This window comes from Larus michahellis, chromosome 6 (assembly GCF_964199755.1).
Source record: "Larus michahellis chromosome 6, bLarMic1.1, whole genome shotgun sequence".
NCBI lineage: Eukaryota > Metazoa > Chordata > Aves > Charadriiformes > Laridae > Larus > Larus michahellis.
The window spans coordinates 62,179,829-62,197,527 of record NC_133901.1 but is presented as its reverse complement, the minus strand read 5'-3'; the positions used below and the strand labels follow the sequence as shown (position 1 = coordinate 62,197,527).

Genomic DNA, 17,699 nt, shown 5'->3' with positions numbered 1-17,699 from the left:
AGGCAATAGGCTTTGGATCAGGGCCTGGAGGCAGCTTGCAATGTATGGGCAATTTAATAACAAGAGATGACTCACTATCAAATGCCGTCTGCTTTACAAAGGAATCTCAGAAATGGAGTATCTGTGTGACAGGAATAAACCACTATTCACACACACACACACACAAAAGAGCCCATGAAAAACTACATTATTGCTTCCCTTGGGAGTCTTAAGGCTTGTTCGATGAACACTTACTTATGTGAGTAACTTTACTAACAGGAGTAGCTCAGTAAAACCAAGTCTGGAAAAATGGTTACGCCAAAGGGATTTGAGGCCTTTATCAGTTTTCCTGTCATTTCTGAGTGTCTAACAGTCCCAGCAGATCAGACACCTTTATGTGCTGCCTGTTCTGAAATCCCAGGTGTGATCGCAGCGAGCCTGGGCTGGGGCAGGGACCCCTGTGCCATGTAGCCCTAGGATTTACACTACAGGGGCTTCCCACTTCTGCTCATATACAGCATGTCCCATGGGTCCCATGGATCCCGTGCACCCTTTTCTCCTAGAGGTGCTTTCCACCAGTGGTCTCCCTAGCATGGGTCCTATTATGGAATAGGCAAAAAAATCCCTGACAGAAATAAAAGAGTCCTAGGGCAATGCTGTCCCTTTGGGGCTTTGTGCCTCTTTCTCCCTTTCTAACTACCGTGGTCACTCCTGGTCTTGAGTTACTGGCTTTCTGGTTTTGCACAGAAAGCACAACAGGTCCTGCTGGGATTCCCAGGAGCTACGAATAACAGCCAGTGACTTCCATGGATGGGGTAGGCTACTACGTGAAAGGGATATCTAGGAGCCATAAATCCTCTTTAATAACTAGACAAAGCTGGAAGAAGTGCTGACCATTTCAGCTATAACCACAGAAGCCATTTCTCTTGGAAACCTTTACATTCCCTGCAAGCGTTCACATGCAGGATGCATAGGGATGCAACACTAATAGAAAAATGAACCCATTTGGCAAGCCTTACTTCGATGTCAGAGTACTTTGAATTTTGAAGCTGAAATAAACAGATTGAAGTGACCCCGTAGTTTATAACACAATGGTGAAATAAAGTAGGACTTTACAACAGAGGCCCTGGTGTCAGAACTTCTTTTGATTTTCTCCGATGACTCAACCTATTTCACAAGCTATTTTCATATTCCTTATTTAGAAAACTTACTCATGTCTCGGTAAAAGCCTACGATGTGATAAAACCAAAGAACCATAATGTGTGGTACTGGTAACACCTCCCACGCCAAAAAAAATCCTACTTCCATATTTATGTGGCTCTGCAAATTGGTTTCTGCCTTTTTCTCCCCAGAGAGTGAGCTGGCAGCGTGTCTCCTCTCCAATTAACATGAAGCTGTGAAAAGTGGAGATGGAGGGTCAAATTCACCATGCCTGGAGCCTCACTTATTTTTGCTGTGTTACAGGCACTTTTGGACCTTTGACTTCCCGGGAAGGCAAGTGTTGTTTTTAGCATACAAATAACAACGCCTGCAGAATACCTTGTTCATTCAGGCTTTGTTTCCTGAAAAAAGCAGCTCACCACCAGAAGGCAAGAAGCTAAGAAGAGTTGCCTACCTTGTGCTGCTCAGAGATGGGCACCTCAATATAAACTCCCCATGGAGTTGGTGAATTTTACCTGCGTTTTACTGGTCAGGGTGTAATTTCTGCCTTTTGGAAAGTCCTTTGACCAGAGAAGCAGGAGAAGCCTTTGTAACCAGCATAGGCTGCAAATCTCATACCAAAAAATGTATGGACTGAAAGAACACATAGGGACACTTAAGGACAAAAACCACCCACCCACCCACCCTCCTCCACCCCAGATCTCTTCACAACCTGATTTGCAGCCATATAAAGACAAATATTTTCTGTGGCAGTTTTTTTGAAGAGTTTGTTCTTCTTGGAGGCAGAAAAGAAAGGCAGCCTGTGCAAAGCAGAGACAGGGGCTGAGCAACAGCACTCCTGCTTGCAACATGACTGCTCTTTGCAAGCCTAAAAGCAAAGGACGAAAAGCTACATGGCACAAACCCTCTTCAGTCCCACACCAGGGTATGAAATAAATGCATCCGAGTGACACCGTGGAGTCTAGGACACAAGGGACCACCAGGAGTGTCAATGGAGAGAGATGCTCACATCCCAGGGCAGCCCTGAACCAGCACTTCCATGGGTAGCAGAACCTGCAAAATCCCCTTTTCTGTGACATTTCCTCTCATCTCCTTTGGATTCAGGTATCATAAGGGATAAACTCTAATCAAAGCTTTGCCTAAGGGTTCAGCATTCCTGGCATCTTTCCCACACTTGCATTTGCTGGTGGCTGAAAGAATCCTGCTATAGCCTTCCCCTTGCTGTTACAGCTACACAGGTCTCTACTTTCCATCAGAACTTTGTTTTTGAGATCCCTGTTCCTCTGCCAGGCTTAGCTGGCAGATGGACACAGGCACATTGAGCCAGCCAGTTCAGCCCCCAATATCAACCCCCATCCTTCAGCTTTAACGTTCCTCACGCAGCTGCCTGATCTGAACTTCCATCCCTAGGAGTGAGCTACCCAAACCCAAGCCCATTTGGGCTATAAAAGCTCCCTAAACCTTCCATCCAACCCAATCTGGTGAACTTGCTCAGCACACAAACGATAAAAAACACTGTCAGAGCTGTTCCTTTCCCTAAGGATGGAGGTAGTCGTTGTCTGCTGATGTCTGGAAGCAGAGAAACAAGGTTCCTGCCCTGCCCATGCGGGTTCAAACTCACACATCCCATCTCCCAGGTAGGTGCCAACCTGATTTGTCACACTCACCTTCACACGCTGGTGTCCTCAGCTCCTCCCACTGTGGGAGCAGCATGGGCAGGGAGGGAGGAGAGCAGGTACTGTGACCCCAGAGCCCTGCAGTCAAATATCTGTGATGTCCCTTCAGAGAGGTAGGATCTGCCAAGCCGGCCAAGGGAAGAGCTGAGCTGGGGGCTGAGGTCTTGCATTAGCACTGAAACAGCAAAACAGGCACCAGCACACGAGCGCATTCCTCCGGGAGGCAGCATTTGCATCCCACTGTGCCCTGGATGCTGGGGCCTGCAGGGATAGGACTAGCCAAGCAGAGGGGAACCATGCCATGGGCAGGAGCGCAAACTTCAGGGTCCTGTGCCCAGGCACGACAACCACCTCTCTTCAGGCTCCCGCAGGGCTCTGGCCCTCCGTCCTTGCTGAATCCCAGCCAGCATCTCCCTCTGCCAACGCTATCCACCAACATGCCATGCCAAAGCCCAGGATCAGAGGCCCTCTCCAGAACCAGAGCAGCTGCCTTCCCTCTCTGCTAAATACCGTCTCCTCCGCCTGGCCTGTGATCTTTTCCAGCTGCTGTGGTCAAATCTGCCAAGGCCCGCAGTCCTTGCATTAACCCCTTCAGCCCCCTGCCTCCTGCTCTGCAGGTTCCCATGGCAAACACCGTCAGCTCTGCAGAGGGTTTAAGCTTCCTCATCCTTGAGGAACAAAGTCGGTCATTCCCCCAGAAGGGCTTTTATGCTGTTTTAATGAGAGCTGTTGGCTGATCTGTTTCTGTCAATGTTGTAGGTCTCCACGGGGCCCCTCTCATTAAGCCTACCAGCCTTTCTACTCTGGAAGGGCTTGTGGGGGCTGAGAAGGGTTTTCACTGCAACTGGCCATGGGTTTCCAAGGAGCGCTTTCCAGACCAATCATAGCTCTTAGAAAATTAGTTTATCTGATGTTATTAGATCACCTGCCTCACCTCCCTGGCTGCTGGTTCTCGTGTTCAGGTTTCCCGGAGCCCAGGCAGGGCTGCTGCCGTGTCCCCCCTGCCGACACAGAAAAGAAATCCAAGGCTCTTCACCAATGACAGCATCTCACCTGCAAGATTTGCTTCCCTGGGGGCAAGCAGTTACAAACAGACAAACCCCACAGGGCTTTGTAACCCAGACATCTACCATAAATTTTTCAACTCGATTAACTTGGAAATGCCGATAATAAATGTGGTGCAGTGATGAGCCAGAAAGAACCGAAAAACTCCCAGCTAAAATGGGATATGAAATGGCTCTGAGATGCTGGCACTTCAAAGTAATTTTTTCTTTTTTTTCTTTTTTTCATTAAAAAAAGTGAAAAGATGAGCATTGCCCACATGCCCTCGTCGCTGGTGTGACACTCGTGGGTGGCCCATGGGCATGCAGCATCCTGTGGCATGTGCTCAGGAAGGAAGTGGGGGCCTTGCCTACTTCAGATTTTTCATCTTCAGCAAGATGGCAAATCTTATATAAAACATGCGTGAATCAAAACAGAAGTGCCTGCCCGGCTGCTGGGAAGTGACGCCACCATGACTCATGTCACTGTTTAAAACAATCCTCCCCCTCACCTTCTCCCCTCCATAGAGATGCACCTTGGAGGCTTTCAGTAAAGAACCCAGTGATGCTTACCTTTCTCTTTTACCTCCTTACCCCACTTTTGGGCCATGGAGTTTTTCTCAGGTGACCTCTCTTGCCACTGAGTTCTGCCAAAGCGCTTTTGCAGCTCACTCAAAGTACAACAAACAGCTTTCTTTCCCTGGCTTTTTTTTTTTCCTCCTTTATTATTTCTTTTACACTCCATTAAAACCGTTGCAGGTTTTCTTTCACATTCACGAGATCTCCTGGAAATTATTGCCATTTCCCGTACATATTACATATTAAAAAATAAAAAGGTCAACAGACAAAGAGAGCCACTCGTTCTGAACTCCCTGCAAACACGGAAACCAATGTAACCAGTTTTCATGGAGGAAGGCTGGCTAGAAGGTGACCACACACACTAAGCAAGCCACATAACACTGAACAAGACCACTTGACCACACACGATACATGTTGAGAACACTTGGGAGAGATGGAGGAAGAGGTGGCTTGGAGTTGAGCTTGTCAGGATTGGTTTTTTTTGGTGTGAAATCCAGCAGTTATGGTGTCTTCTGATGGGAAGTAACTCATGAGGATTGTGGAGACATTCAAGTATTCTAGGGCTGTTCTCAAACAACAGATGGGAGGATAATAGCTCAGCAGGGTAGCCTGATAGCTTTAAGTCCCCTGCTTTAGTTAAAAGCACATCCAGTACAAAGGCAAATGCGGGAGTACAGGAAATGCCACACCTGAATGGATCCACGGTCTGGTTTGGTATCCAGTTACACTGTGGTCAATACCTGACACTTCACAGGCTGGAGCAGGAGAGGAGATTTTCACCTGGTTGTGCAACAGTGTCATGGGAAAGGAGCTCCCTCCAGCGCCCCAGCCCTTTGCTCCCTGAAACACGACACAAGAGAGGGGAGGAGGAAAGACGGTGGGGAAAAAGCAGAACGAATATTCACTCCCACCATCTCTGCCGTCACAAAGGTGGTGCTTTTCGTTTTGCTTTCTTCCCTGCTGCTGCTGTTTATTGCTTGAAACCTTAAATAAGGGTCTTTTCAAAAATAAGAAGGGAAGGACATGGGAACTGAGAACATACTAAATGGATTTCTCATTGCTCCCCAGGAATCTGAAAATACAGTAGTGGGTGCACACTTTGTGGATAAAAACCTAAAAAAGCACTTTTTCTTTTTTTTTTAAAAAAAAGGACAACAAGAGTTCAGAAAACCTGCCACACTTAGAGCACTTGCGCCTTACAGTCACAGCATACGGGAAGTATGACCCACGGCAGCCGCTGCGTCTCAGACTAAGTCGATGAGGTTTCTCTATTGCACGTTCATGAAATGTTCTTGTTGGGGTTACAGTACGGATCAGAGGACCACACCAGCTCCGGTTTCCCCAGGGTGTTCAGCAGGACGAAGATGCTGTCATTGGGCTGAGTTTCAGCTGGTGGACAGGAGAGTGGATGGGCACAGAACTCAACACTGAGGTAGGAAAGGCAAAACACGAGCCCTCAAAGTTTTTGCCTAACGTCAGTTCTTCTGCAAAGAAAGATGCGGCTTCTCTTTTGCATGAGGTGACGGGGGGGCTGGGAGTGGAAGACAAGATCTCCGACTCATATTGCAGCAACTGACCCATGAAACCAAAGTTTGGCGAGATCAGGCTCCGGCGCTGCTTGATGTAATCGAAGGCTTCGTCCAAGCGGAGCTTGTTCGTCTTCATGAGATACGCCATGCAGATGGTGGGAGAGCGTGAAATCCCTGCTTCGCAGTGTACCAGGATCTTGCCCCCGCTTCGTCTGACATAGTCTAGGGGAAAAAAAGTCATCACATATGTCAGTTGTCATCAGGGATGGAGAGGACGCTGCAACATGCAGCCAGTGCTGGAGGTGGAACATGGCACACAGCCACTCCACCAGCAAGGAGAGGCTTGCTCTTCTCTTGGGTACTAAGAGTAACATGGAGATTAAAAGAGAAAGGGGACAAAACCCAGCCTGCAGTGGAACTTAGCTGCAGATGACACTTGGTTTCAAGATCTATGGATCCTGATTTCGTTCTTTCTGCATTTTTTTTTATTTTAGGAAAGTCCTTCCCCATCTCCTTCCCATGTGCCTATTTCTCTTTTGGAACAGCTCACTTTGCAGAGCGTTGAGAGACAGAGATCAGATATCTGGGCAATGCTTGTGTTTGCTGTACCTGCATTTCTCTGCCTGTGGCTCAAAGGGCCCACCCAAGCCCAGCCCGGCCAGCCCTCCCACCAACAGGTCTTTCAAAGGTGAGAACTGCAGGGCTGCCTTCCTCTCATCAGCTTTGCTAGGAAAACAGGACTTTTCTTTAGAGTCCAAAGCTATCCCCCTGCCTGGCTGGTTAGCAGCAAACAGTGGTACCAGGAGCTGAGCCCTTGGTGGGTACCCTTGGGTGGAGAGGCTGAGCTCACTCCCTGGGGCCTCACCACAAAGCACACAAGGACTGGTAGGCAGTTGCTAATTACAGCCTGGTTAAAGGATGCTTGGACTTAAGTCAGGATATAAAAGACTTATGCAAAGCACCCATTTTACACAACAGGAGCCACTGTGGTTACTCACACAACACAATGATTGTTATTAGATTAAAGAGAATGTGCTTAAAATAAGCCCTTTCCACACAAAACTACAGTTCAAAAATAGACGTTCTCTTCTCTATGGCCTTGAGCAATATGTTCAAGCTCCAATTTATAGAGAACCGCGCTGAGTGGAGTCCTCAGTGCATGGCACTGAAACAACACAGGGCTGAGCAAGTTATCATTTGCCTGTCTTCGATTGTCTGCCACCACGGATGGTTATATTTAACTACTGCACAAAATAAGGAAGACATGGATTTGAGTCATCTCCAGCATACACACCACACACCCAATTTTAAAAGAAAGTGAAAACTTAAGTCATCCTCAAAATCTGGGAAGCTTCCAAGTGACTCAACAACTATCAGAAGGGGTTGGAGATGGGACAGAAGAGTGCCATGAATTACTATTTCCCTGAAAAGTGCGAGAAGTCCCTTACCAGGAAGGGGAAGGGCTCAGAGAGCACCCTCGTATCAGGTTTTTGTAATTCTGCCTGCACCGTTGAAGGACTCAAACTCAATGAGTCCAGCAAGTCTGTAACTGAGGTTTTATTCTGTTTCTCTCTCGAATGTTCCTGGAGAGCAGCAGCATAGATTTCAACACCATCACCACCCAGGCTGAGGCTGCTCCACCCCACTAAACCACCCTGTGCCTCTCAGGAAGGAGCCTCTCCTTTGCACTACCTGGCACGGGCGGTGTGCTGCTCACCCACCCAGGAAGGTTTGGGAAGGGACAGCCCAAAGTTTTCTGAAGGCCTCCTCATTTTGTTTTAAAAGTTATTACGTTTTTTTGCATTGGGGTATTTGATTAAAGGGTAAAATACCAACACGATTAAAAGGAGAAATGGAAACAGCTCTGTGATAAGGGGAGAAGCTGGATTTCTGAGACCTAGCTTTGAGATATCTGCGCACAGCAAGGCAATAAGCTGACCCTGCTTCACCTGGCTTTTACAGGGTCTGGCATGCAAGTCCAAAGAACCAATATCTTGACAAAAATCAATAGACTTTAGTGTTGTCCAACCACACTTCTTGACTTCCTGTCAAGTGTGAAGTTACACCTACGCTTGCTTTGAAAAGAGTATAAAGCTAACCAGCTCACTTGCCTCGTGGCAATCAAGGGAAGGCATTTTCCTTCCGGAGCCTCCCAGCTTAGAGAGCCAGAGAGAAGGATGCAGGCCTTGCTCTGAATGTCCCTCTGCCTTCCTCCCTCACCGAAATCCCTCTGCCAGGACAGTTGCTGGGGAAGGGAGGGAGCTTAAAACTTTTATTGTGACATGTGGGAGAATACAGAAAATAATGTGCCCTTCCCATCAATAAGGGCACTTTAAATGAATTTAAATGAATTTAAAAATATATGAAGATCTGGAAATTTGTTAATTTGGACCTACCGATGAAGTCGATGGCTTCCTGGAAGTGTGAGCTGATGTCCGCCGTGTGACTGTCCTCCACTGGGATCCACTTGTAGCAATACTGGTCTTTAAAGGACTCCGAGCTTTTCCTGGAGACATTGAGCAGGGCTGTGATGTGCAGATTGGCGAGAAACTCGCACTTGGAAGCATGATAGGCACTACCAAGGTAGAGAAAAGGCAGGATTTCGACTGGACCACCCTGGAAGAGAAGGAGCAGGAACATGTAATTCTTTTCCAAGGGTACTTGAGTCTTGCTACTGGAAAGAGTAAGGCAAGGCAGCCTGTGTGGGTGCTCACTCCCTCACTTGTGGACGGTTTTGGACCCCAGTGCTGCTGGCCAGTGAATCACTGTGATGGCAAAGCTCACGCAGGAAAAAGGTTTTCATTTTCTTGTCCACATCTGTGAGGTACAAAGTCAGATCCAGCCCACTCGCGTGCAGGATGTTTCCTGCCTTCTTTAAAGCTCTGCCCCTTGGGACAGGACGCACCCAAAGCACTTTCATATGTGAGGGCCGTTCCCTCCGAGGCTTTACCGAAACACGAGCGAGGTGGGGAGCTGTGTCTGAGCAGGGAGGAAGAGGAGGGTGGAGGAGGAAGCTGCTCTAGCTCAGTCCAGGGCTCAGTCCCTCCGCTCGCACCTCCAAAGGCAAAGTGAAGCAAAAAACTCCCCCCCCCAAAAAAAAAAAAAAATCAGAGCAAGGCTCCCTGTCCGCACTGGGGGGAGTCCGGTGGGGCTCAGGGAGGGGCAGCCCCATCCCCCTGCACCTCCCTGGGGCACAGCACCCGCTGCGTCACCCACCCCGAGATGTCATCTCGGTTCCTCCTTCCTCTGCGCAAGCACAAGCTGGGTGACAAGACCGCGAAAGAAAAAAAAAAGCCACCGCCTGACAGATGCATTTGGAGAGCGCAGGTAACTTTCCATGATGCACAAGAGCCGCCGCCAGCTGTGAGACACCGGCTTTTCGCCCCCACTGAGCTGCCTACCCGGCGGGTCCCACACACCGGGGACACCCCGGAGCCACCCAGGGTGGCGGTACGGAGCCTGGGGCTCCCGGGGGAGCGAAGGGGCATCGCCTGGGGGCTCCCCCAGTGCCAGGAGACGTGTGCCCCGGCGGAAGTGGCCTGACCGCAGGGTGACATCTCAGAGCACACGTATTCCCCGGGCCGGGGGAGCGCGGGGGCGTGACAACTTCCCCCGTGGAAACCCTGCTCTCCCCAGCCAAGGGCGGCTCTCAAGAGCCACTGCCTCTTCTCAGAGGTGGTCCCACAGCCCCGTCCCCCTCTGCCAGCTTCAGATCCCACCTGGGGTCTCAGAGGAGGCATGGGCAAAGTGTGCTCCTTCGTCTGCTGGAAAAATGCCACTCCTGGCAGCCTCTTCCCTGCCCGTTTTAAGTCTCCTGGGGAGGCATGAGCTGCTCCCGGCTCATGCTGCCCAGCTGTGTGATAAAGATGGGTCGCAAATACAGTTTTGGGACTGGACAGGGTTTTTTTCCCCTCCTTCTGCTGCCAAATTTTGAAGCCAGAGGGCGGTGATGCTACCAGCAGCACACACAGGACATCTTATTTGACACACAGGCTGCCAACTTGGACTGTGACAACTTAGTGACAACCCGCGCCAGCACGAGGGCCACCAGCACCCTGGCAGGCCCCAGCAAAGCCCGGTGGTGGGAAGGAGAAGACCGAAGGGGAATGTCACCAGGTGCGGCTGTGACACACACCTGGTCGTAAGCAGGTTTGTGGTTGACACTCTGCTTCTCACAGTGGCTGGCAAGGTTTCTCTCCGCCTCGGTCCTCTCCGGGGAAATGAGTTTTCCATCCACGCAGCACTCAGGATATTGCGAGTTAAAGGTTTCATATCCCCCTAGGGAAGGGAAAAAGAAAAAAAAAAAAAAGACGACATGAACGTTTGTGCTTCCAAAAACTGGTTTAATTAAAGTGGAGGAGAAATGAAGCGCAGGCACTGGCACTGCAGTGGGATAGTGCCACACAGCAATGGGCACTGGGGGGTTAATGAGGGATAGCGCTCCCCTGGGGAAATGTGGTGTGGTTGTTGTGTTTTTTTTTTTTTTTTTTTTTTTTTAAAGGCTTGTACCTGCTGACAATTATTAACTTGCTGAAAGCCGGTGGATCCAGATTAAAACTGTTAGCAAATGTAATTCTGTTGAGTCTAGCAACCATTAACTCCAGTACAGCGGGGACTAAACTCCCTCCCCCAGGTTTTGTGTATGAGCACTATTCCCAGCATTGGAGATGGAGATTTCTGTGCTCAGTAGTCATCCTCTCTAAATCTGTTATTACTATATATGCTGTGACAACATAAACCATGTTTTATTTGCAATTTTGAATGGACGTAAGCACAAGAGGGGGATGCTTGCAACTGTGTCATTAATCACCACAATGCACAAGACAGCGAGGTAATGAAGACAGTCCCACTGAAACCAGTCTATTAAATAACAGCTATAAAACTTAATGAAATCCTGTGACAGCATTTGACAACTGAATAGCCCCACATGAGCTATTCTGCATGGTTAAGTACCGCATTCGTTTCATTCAGTGCACTGCTAATGAAAAGGAATTAATCCTATTATTACACTGTTACTCAAAGTTTGTCGTCAGCTAAATAGCTGCCTGCTTCCAGGCTTGGAAAATGTTGCACGGAAGGCACCCGCTCTCCAAAATGAACGTGAATAAGTCAGGTAGCAGAAGCAGCCTGGAAATGTCAGCGGTGTGCCATGTGTCTGTCACCTGTGCTTTTTCAGAGCTGCAATGAATGGCGAAAGCCCTCAAACAGCTAGGTTCAGTCATCCTTCTGAGTGTGGCCCTTGAGTAAACAAAGCTGGGAAAGCAAACCCTCCGATGCGATTCATTCATCTGCAACTGTTTCGCCCTGATAAGCGGTGTCGGCGTGGGTGCCCCAGTGCGAGGAAGGGTTTCGACACAAAGGAAGCGCTGAAGATCTGAGCGGCCGCAGGGCCCCCACCGCCCTCGCTGCCAGGGCTCCCCAGTGCAGCTACCTCTGACATTTCAGCCCCGCCACGCCGGTGTCTCATTTGTTTGCAATGTTTGAGCAGATGTGTGCTCAGATTCATGACGCGCTACTGTTGCCCACTCAGTCCTGTCGTGGGGTCCTCATGTTGCAAGCGGTCGGCACGATCCAAACAAAGCCCACTGGACGTGATGAAAGTCTGTTTTCCATGACGGAGGGCAGGAAGGTGACTTTGCAGTCAACTGGCACTCAGCACCTGCACCATTCCTCCTACTCCCCTGCCACATTGAGCCAGCCCCAGAGCTCACAGCGCCAGGCAGTGGGTCGAGCAGCCGAGTGACCATGATGACCATAACAGGGGGGTTGATAAAATGATATCCACAACAACTGGGTTGATAAAATGATATCCCTAACAACTGGCAGTGTGAAAAAAAAACAACAAACAGAAGGTAGCTCTCCAAAAATCCTCTGCTCTCCTGCTCTGCAACTGTCTTTCATGGGGTGGACTTTTAAATCCTTGTTTTGCATAGCTGACCTTATCTCCCCCCTGTCCTCCAGTCACTGCCATCACAATAGAAAAATAGTTTATATAAATAGCCATTGTCCCCATTTACACCCCGTATTGTTGTTTTTATTCTTGAATGAGCGCAGAAATCCACCCGAGCCAAATCAGCGTGTGTGTTCGAACAGACATGCAAGTCTCATGTCTCTGGGGCAGCTAACACATGCAGCTGGTGAATGGTTAATTACAAGCCTTGGGGATCAGGATATTTGCAGGCCATTCTTACAGTGAGTCATCTTCTCATCCCATCCTCCAGCAATCTCCTCTCTTCCCCCTCCCCACTCAACCTGCCTTCCCTGAGGTCATTTCTGCAGATACTAGATTGCTCATTATGGAGAGCTGGGCTGTGCTTCGGTTTTAATCAATAAATAATAGAATCCTTGTCAGCACCAAGAGAGGATCCGTTATTTTATCTTTCTGCAAGGTCTTCCCTTGCCACACCGCTCTCACCCTGCTGGGGCTGAGCTCACCCAGAATGAAATTGCACCTACACAGACAAGAGATGTAACACACACAGCCTCTGGAAGCCAAGAAAGCGAGGGAAGGAACAGGACCTGGCATGCAACTTGGTGTGCTCTGTGCATTGCTCTGTGCGAGCTGCCCCGCCTGGGGCCAGATCCCCAGGCTGCTCCGTGACCTGGTGGGGTGGGGGTGACCTGCTCATATCTTATCACTGCGACTTCCGAGGCAAGAACACCTTAGCCCCTAAGTAGCCAACACCTCCTCCCAGCTCCCCCACACCTAGGAATATAAGCAGGAACCTCAAGGAGTTGTGGGGTGTTGTTTTTTGTTTGGTTGTTTTTTTTTTTCCTGATGGTTTTACAGCCCATTATTTGCAAAGTCGGTGCCACAGACCCCCAAAAGTTCATTTCTTCTGATCAGTGCCCAATGCTTCAGGGTTATTTATATCCCCGCTGTCCCAGAGATCTTCCCCCAGACCACAACAGCTTCCTGGGGGTCCGTGGCCCCGGTGAATCAGCAGCGCTGCCCACTGAGTCACTGGCTCCTCGGGCCACACCGGATCTGAAACGGAGCTGGGGACTTCATGGGCCTGATCCTGCGACCCAGAGCACTTCCATCAAAGCAAAGGGGAACAGCAGCAGGAAAGGGAGGAAACTTACTCATGCACTAAGGGGGAATCTTTTTAGCCTCGAATCGACAGGCTTTCAAGATAAGATACTTCGCAATACACAAAAGGTACAAAGCAGAGCCTACATCAAAACCCCACCCCAGATAAACTGCCCACAGCCACCACTTCAAAGCGTGGGGCCGGTACATGAGGAGGGAAGGACGATCTTGTGGCTAAACGAGCAGGCTGAGAGTCAGCAGAGCTTAATTCGGCCCCTGCTTTGCCACAGACTTCCCAGCGTGACCCTGGAGATGTTTCTTCATCTCTAGTTTAATGAGGTCCCTGAGGATTTGACTGTCCCAGCACAGTGTAGGTATCCCTGCCCTGCAGCAGCAGAACTGGTGCTTTTGGGGCGACTGTCAGACCCCAGGGCAGGCTGGCGGTGCCCGGACAGAGCCAGGGTAGTGGCAAACCGCCCTGGGAGTCTCCCTATCCCTTGGTACCGGGCCATACCCAGGCTGGAGGAGCCTCTACCCCGACAGGGATGCCCTCAGGGCGCTGTTCATTTATGGGAGGCAAACCGGGCACAAAAACTAGTGTGATAAAAGGCTTAATAAAAGTGAATTAACCCTGGCCCGTGAGGACACAGGGGCAGAGTTTATTCAAGAAACATCGCCTGATTTATCTCCTCCATTTATGGCCTCAGGATATGGCAAGGGGTGGGGGGTTGTTTAGGAAATTCTACGGCCGGGCAGTGCCCCCCTCCGAGGGGAGGCACGGGGGAGGGAGGAAGGGGGGCTGAGGAAACAGAGAGGGCGAAAGGACAAAGGCGCTGCCGGGAGAAACGGAGGGGAGGGAGGGATGGGAGGGCAGAGAAAGGGCGGGCTGCCTCTTTTTTATCGTTTTATTGTCCCCGAGTTACACGGAAGGAAAACAAAGAACCGCAATCAAAGGTCTCTAATGCACGTGGGGGGAGGAGGTGTTTCTGTCCCCCGACAAAAGCCCCGGAGTTTCGGCTATAGGTTGCCCGGTCTCGATACGCCCGATGGGGAGATAAACCTCTCCGCAGCGGGTGGAGGAGCGGGCACCGATCCCCGGGTTTCGGGCGCCCAACAAGGGCCGCCCCGTGTCACCGGGCGGAGAGCGACCAGCGGTGGCCCCGGCTCCCCTCGTACCCGCGGGGCTGATTTTATTTTCCACGCAGCCCCGATCTCTCTCGCTCCTCTCTCCCTTTAATAATCTCCAACTTTTGCCCTTCTTCCCCTAATATTCTTTGCTTCCCATCAGCCTCTTAAAAGCGCGGCGGGGGTGAGCGGAAAGGCATTTGAGCTCAGCCCGCAGATTCTATCCGGGATTTAGTTATAGTGGGTGGAAAAGAAACGAAATCCCGGCGTTACCTCCCTGCCCTCCACCCATAATCAGGTTAACTTGCGGAAGAGAGAGGACAGCAGCACCGCGGGACCGCCGCCACCCAGAGAGGAGGATGTGTTTGAGGGTCGACCCCCGCCGCTCCCCCCAGCCCCTGCCCCCCCCCGCCGCCTTTCCCCGCCAGTCCTCTCACCTTTCAGGAAGCAGACCCTCGCCCCGGCCTCCGGCAGGCTGGACAGTAGGGCGTTGAGGACGATCTGCGCCGTGCTGTCCTTCTTCAGCTTCTGCCAGTGCCCCGTGCCTTGGTCCAGCACCACCACGGCGGCCAGGCGGGCGCCCCCCGCCGCCCCCTCCCCGCCCAGCAGCAGCCGGGCGCGGGCGGCCGCGTCGGGCACCACGAAGTGGAGCGGGACGGCACCGCCGCGGGCCCTCCGCATCACCACCGAGTTGAGGTTGACGTTGAGCGAACCGCGGAGGCAGGAGGCCGAGTAGGACAGGTAGGGCCGGCAGTCCAGCACCAGGCAGCGGGAGGGCTCCTTCCGCAGCAGCTTCCTCAGCTGGCGGCAGTCGAGGGACGTGACTTTCATGCCGGCCGCGGGTCGCGCCCCCGAAGCGGGAGCGGGGGAGAGCGGTAGGAAGGTTGCCCGGTGGCGAGTCTCGGAGCTTGGCGCGGGAGCCCGGCCGGCAGCGGGACGGGAGGGGAAGGAGGGACGGAGGCACCGCGGCACCGCGCCGAGCCCGGGCAGGGAATCCCGGCCGCCGCCACCGGGCATTTATATGAATGGGAGGCCGGGCCCTGACGACACTGCCCATATAAGGGGAGTGACGCGCCTGCCTTCCAAATATGGGCATCCCCCGCCCCGCACCGCCCGGCGCCCCGCCCCCTGGCGGGGATCCCCTCCCTCCCTCCCTCCCTCCCTCCCGCGGCGGCGGCGGGCGGGGGCCGTGGGCGCGCAGGCAGCGTTAGTCAGGCTCGGAGGCAGAGGAAGCTGAAAAACGCCGCAAAAATCCTCCAGTCATCGGCCTGAGGCTCATCCCAGCATCACCGCTCACCCGTCAGCCGGGAGAGCCGGGAACTGTGCTGGGGGGGGGGGGGGGGGGCGAGGAGGGGGAGAAGGAGGAGGAGGAGGAGGAACAGGAAGAGGAAGAAGAAGAGGAAGGGCAGCCCTAGGCAGGTTTCTCACACCAGGTTGCAAAGGCGGGGTTTCAGTTCCCTTTATTCCCCCCTCGCCGTGCCTGTCCTCACCCCCAGCAAAGCCCAAGCACAGGCGGACCTGCTTGCGAGCGCACTGCTGCTCAGGGGGTGGGAGCTGCCCGCTCCTGGACCCCCCCGGGAAGAGCTGGGTCCCCTGCCTGGGCCGCGGCTTCCATCGAGGCAGCACCGGTAACCGAGGGATAAGCGTGGATTCCCTAGGGAACGTCCCGGAGGATGTCGTTACCTGACCCAGGGTTTGTATCCTGGTAGCAAAGGAGGAAACAAGGAGTAATAGCTTGGGTCAAAGCAAGATGTGCCATTTCTGCAGAATTAATGATGCTCTGGAGGTGGGAGTTGGGGTTGGGAAGGCCACCTGCAACAGAAAAAACTGCTGGCATGGCTGTTTGGGGAGTCTTGTGTCTCCTTCCTTGTGGCAAACTTCTAGGCTGCAAAATTGACGCTACAGACCTCAGTCTACGCCTGTGTCCAGAAGTCATGACACTAAGACGCACAGGAATTAGGAAATTTGTCACTTGCCCTTTCCTTGTAGATAAGTTTTGCCAAGTGACCAAAAAAAAAAAAACCCAAACCCAAACAACTGGAAATCCCTGGAAGAAGTCAGGCAAAAGGATGAGCTCCAGCCAAGCTCATTCCAGCCGGGGCAGATTACAGTGGAGCTCTGCGCGAGCAGGGTGTCATTTATTCTGATGGTGCCCCGAAAGTATGTTCACCCCAACAGCAGGCAGGAAGTGCCATCCCTGCCTCCAACTGCCTGCAGCTGAAACAGAGAAGCGTGAAAGAGACTGTGCAAGGAAAATGTTCAAGCCGCTTGAAAGAATAGCAACTACTAGTTTCGAAGCACCTCATCCTCTTCCTCTTTCAAACTCCCTGCAGCCCCCGGGTGGCTCCTTCTAACCTGGCCCCCCTCGCTCCCCTCCTCTGAGTCAGTCAGGGTATGAGACGGAACAAAAATAGAAATAGCTCAAGGGTAGGGGCAGATATTCACTGAGCGTCTCAGTGTGGGTGTTGTCTTCATCTGGCCACCACCGTCACAGCAGCCCGGCTCCTTCCCTTCTTCTGCATCCACCCCGGCAGGCAGCTGGGCGCTGCCGGAGCTGTGTGGCTGCGTTAGGTGTCCCCACACGCCGCCGTGGTCCCTGCCAGCACCGGATCCCCACCATGATCCCCATCGCCACAGCCGTGACAAAACCCTTCGCATCGTCCCATGGGCAGGCCCATTCCTCCCTTTTATTTTTCACTAGGTGGGGAATCTGGCACGGGCAGGGGCGCAGTGACTTACTCGTGCCCTCACAGGAAACCTCCGGCACCGCCTGAACACAACCTGCCTTTCCTCCTCCCAGCCTCCAGCTTCAGGACATGCTTCTTCCTCCCCTAGAAGCAGCCTGGCTCTCTCGGGGCTCGCCCCCCAGTAACAGCCCAGCTGGCAAACTGGTCCCAGTATGGCACAGGGAGGGGAAGAGAGGCTGTGGGCAGATGCTAGTGTGCTCCTCTCTCCCGGGAGGAAGGAGGGGGCCAGCACAGTCACACGAGAGCATCATTTCCTCTCAGGAAACCCAAGTGAAATGTGGAGGGGTGGGAAAGAGAGCTTCTTCTCCCCCCACGCTCCTAGTCTGAAGGAGGGGGCAAATCACACCAGCTCAGAAAATAAACTCTCTGGGGAATACCAGAAATTTGGCCTGTACTGGTGGCAGGGTGTGTATCTCCAGACCTGACCTGCAGCTGACCTTCCTCCTTTTACACACCTATTGCTGAGCATCCAAACAACTGCCTTTCAGTAGATTACAGCTCTGCTTTTGTTTCTTAATGGAGTGAGTCATGACCACCTTTTTATTAGAAGAAAATAACAAGGCTAACAACAGCAGTACTAATGCTTCCTCCGCTGCAGGGTACTGGACGCAGAGTGTCCCTGACTTCTCTGCCCACCAGCGAAATGACTCGTTGTACTTGGAAACGGATGAGCAATCGGGGCTGATGCTGTCAGGGCTGTGGGATGGACACGGATACTTCTCCCCGTTGGAGCAGCTCCATCGTTTGCCAGCTGGTCGCAGCCAGAAGGGAGAAAGGGGCTCGATTCCTGTAAGTGGAGGTGGTTGAGTAGCTTAAACCACCCTCCGCTT

General features: G+C 52.0%; 1 protein-coding gene across 1 annotated transcript; it reads right to left on the bottom strand.

The window, feature by feature from the left end:
- Nucleotides 1-4,109: 4,109 nt before the first annotated feature.
- DUSP5 (dual specificity phosphatase 5) lies at nucleotides 4,110-15,104 on the bottom strand. The gene is made up of 4 exons (XM_074592287.1): nucleotides 14,560-15,104; nucleotides 10,100-10,242; nucleotides 8,361-8,580; nucleotides 4,110-6,186 (listed from the first exon to the last, which is right to left on the bottom strand). Exons 1-4 carry the CDS (start codon nucleotides 14,951-14,953, stop codon nucleotides 5,786-5,788), a joined length of 1,158 nt encoding a protein of 385 aa, XP_074448388.1. The 5' UTR covers nucleotides 14,954-15,104; the 3' UTR covers nucleotides 4,110-5,785.
- Between the last annotated feature and the right edge of the window lie 2,595 nt (nucleotides 15,105-17,699).

Excerpts from the sequence above, each read along its gene's own strand:
- DUSP5 (XM_074592287.1), bottom strand. The coding sequence starts at position 14,953 with ATGAAAGTCACGTCCCTCGACTGCCGCCAGCTGAGGAAGCTGCTGCGG. Across the intron at positions 10,243-14,559 it reads GAGGGTCTGCTTCCTGAAAG|GGGGATATGAAACCTTTAAC; the intron begins GTGAGAGGACTG and ends TCCCTTCCCTAG. Across the intron at positions 6,187-8,360 it reads GGAAGCCATCGACTTCATCG|ACTATGTCAGACGAAGCGGG; the intron begins GTAGGTCCAAAT and ends TTTTTCCCCTAG.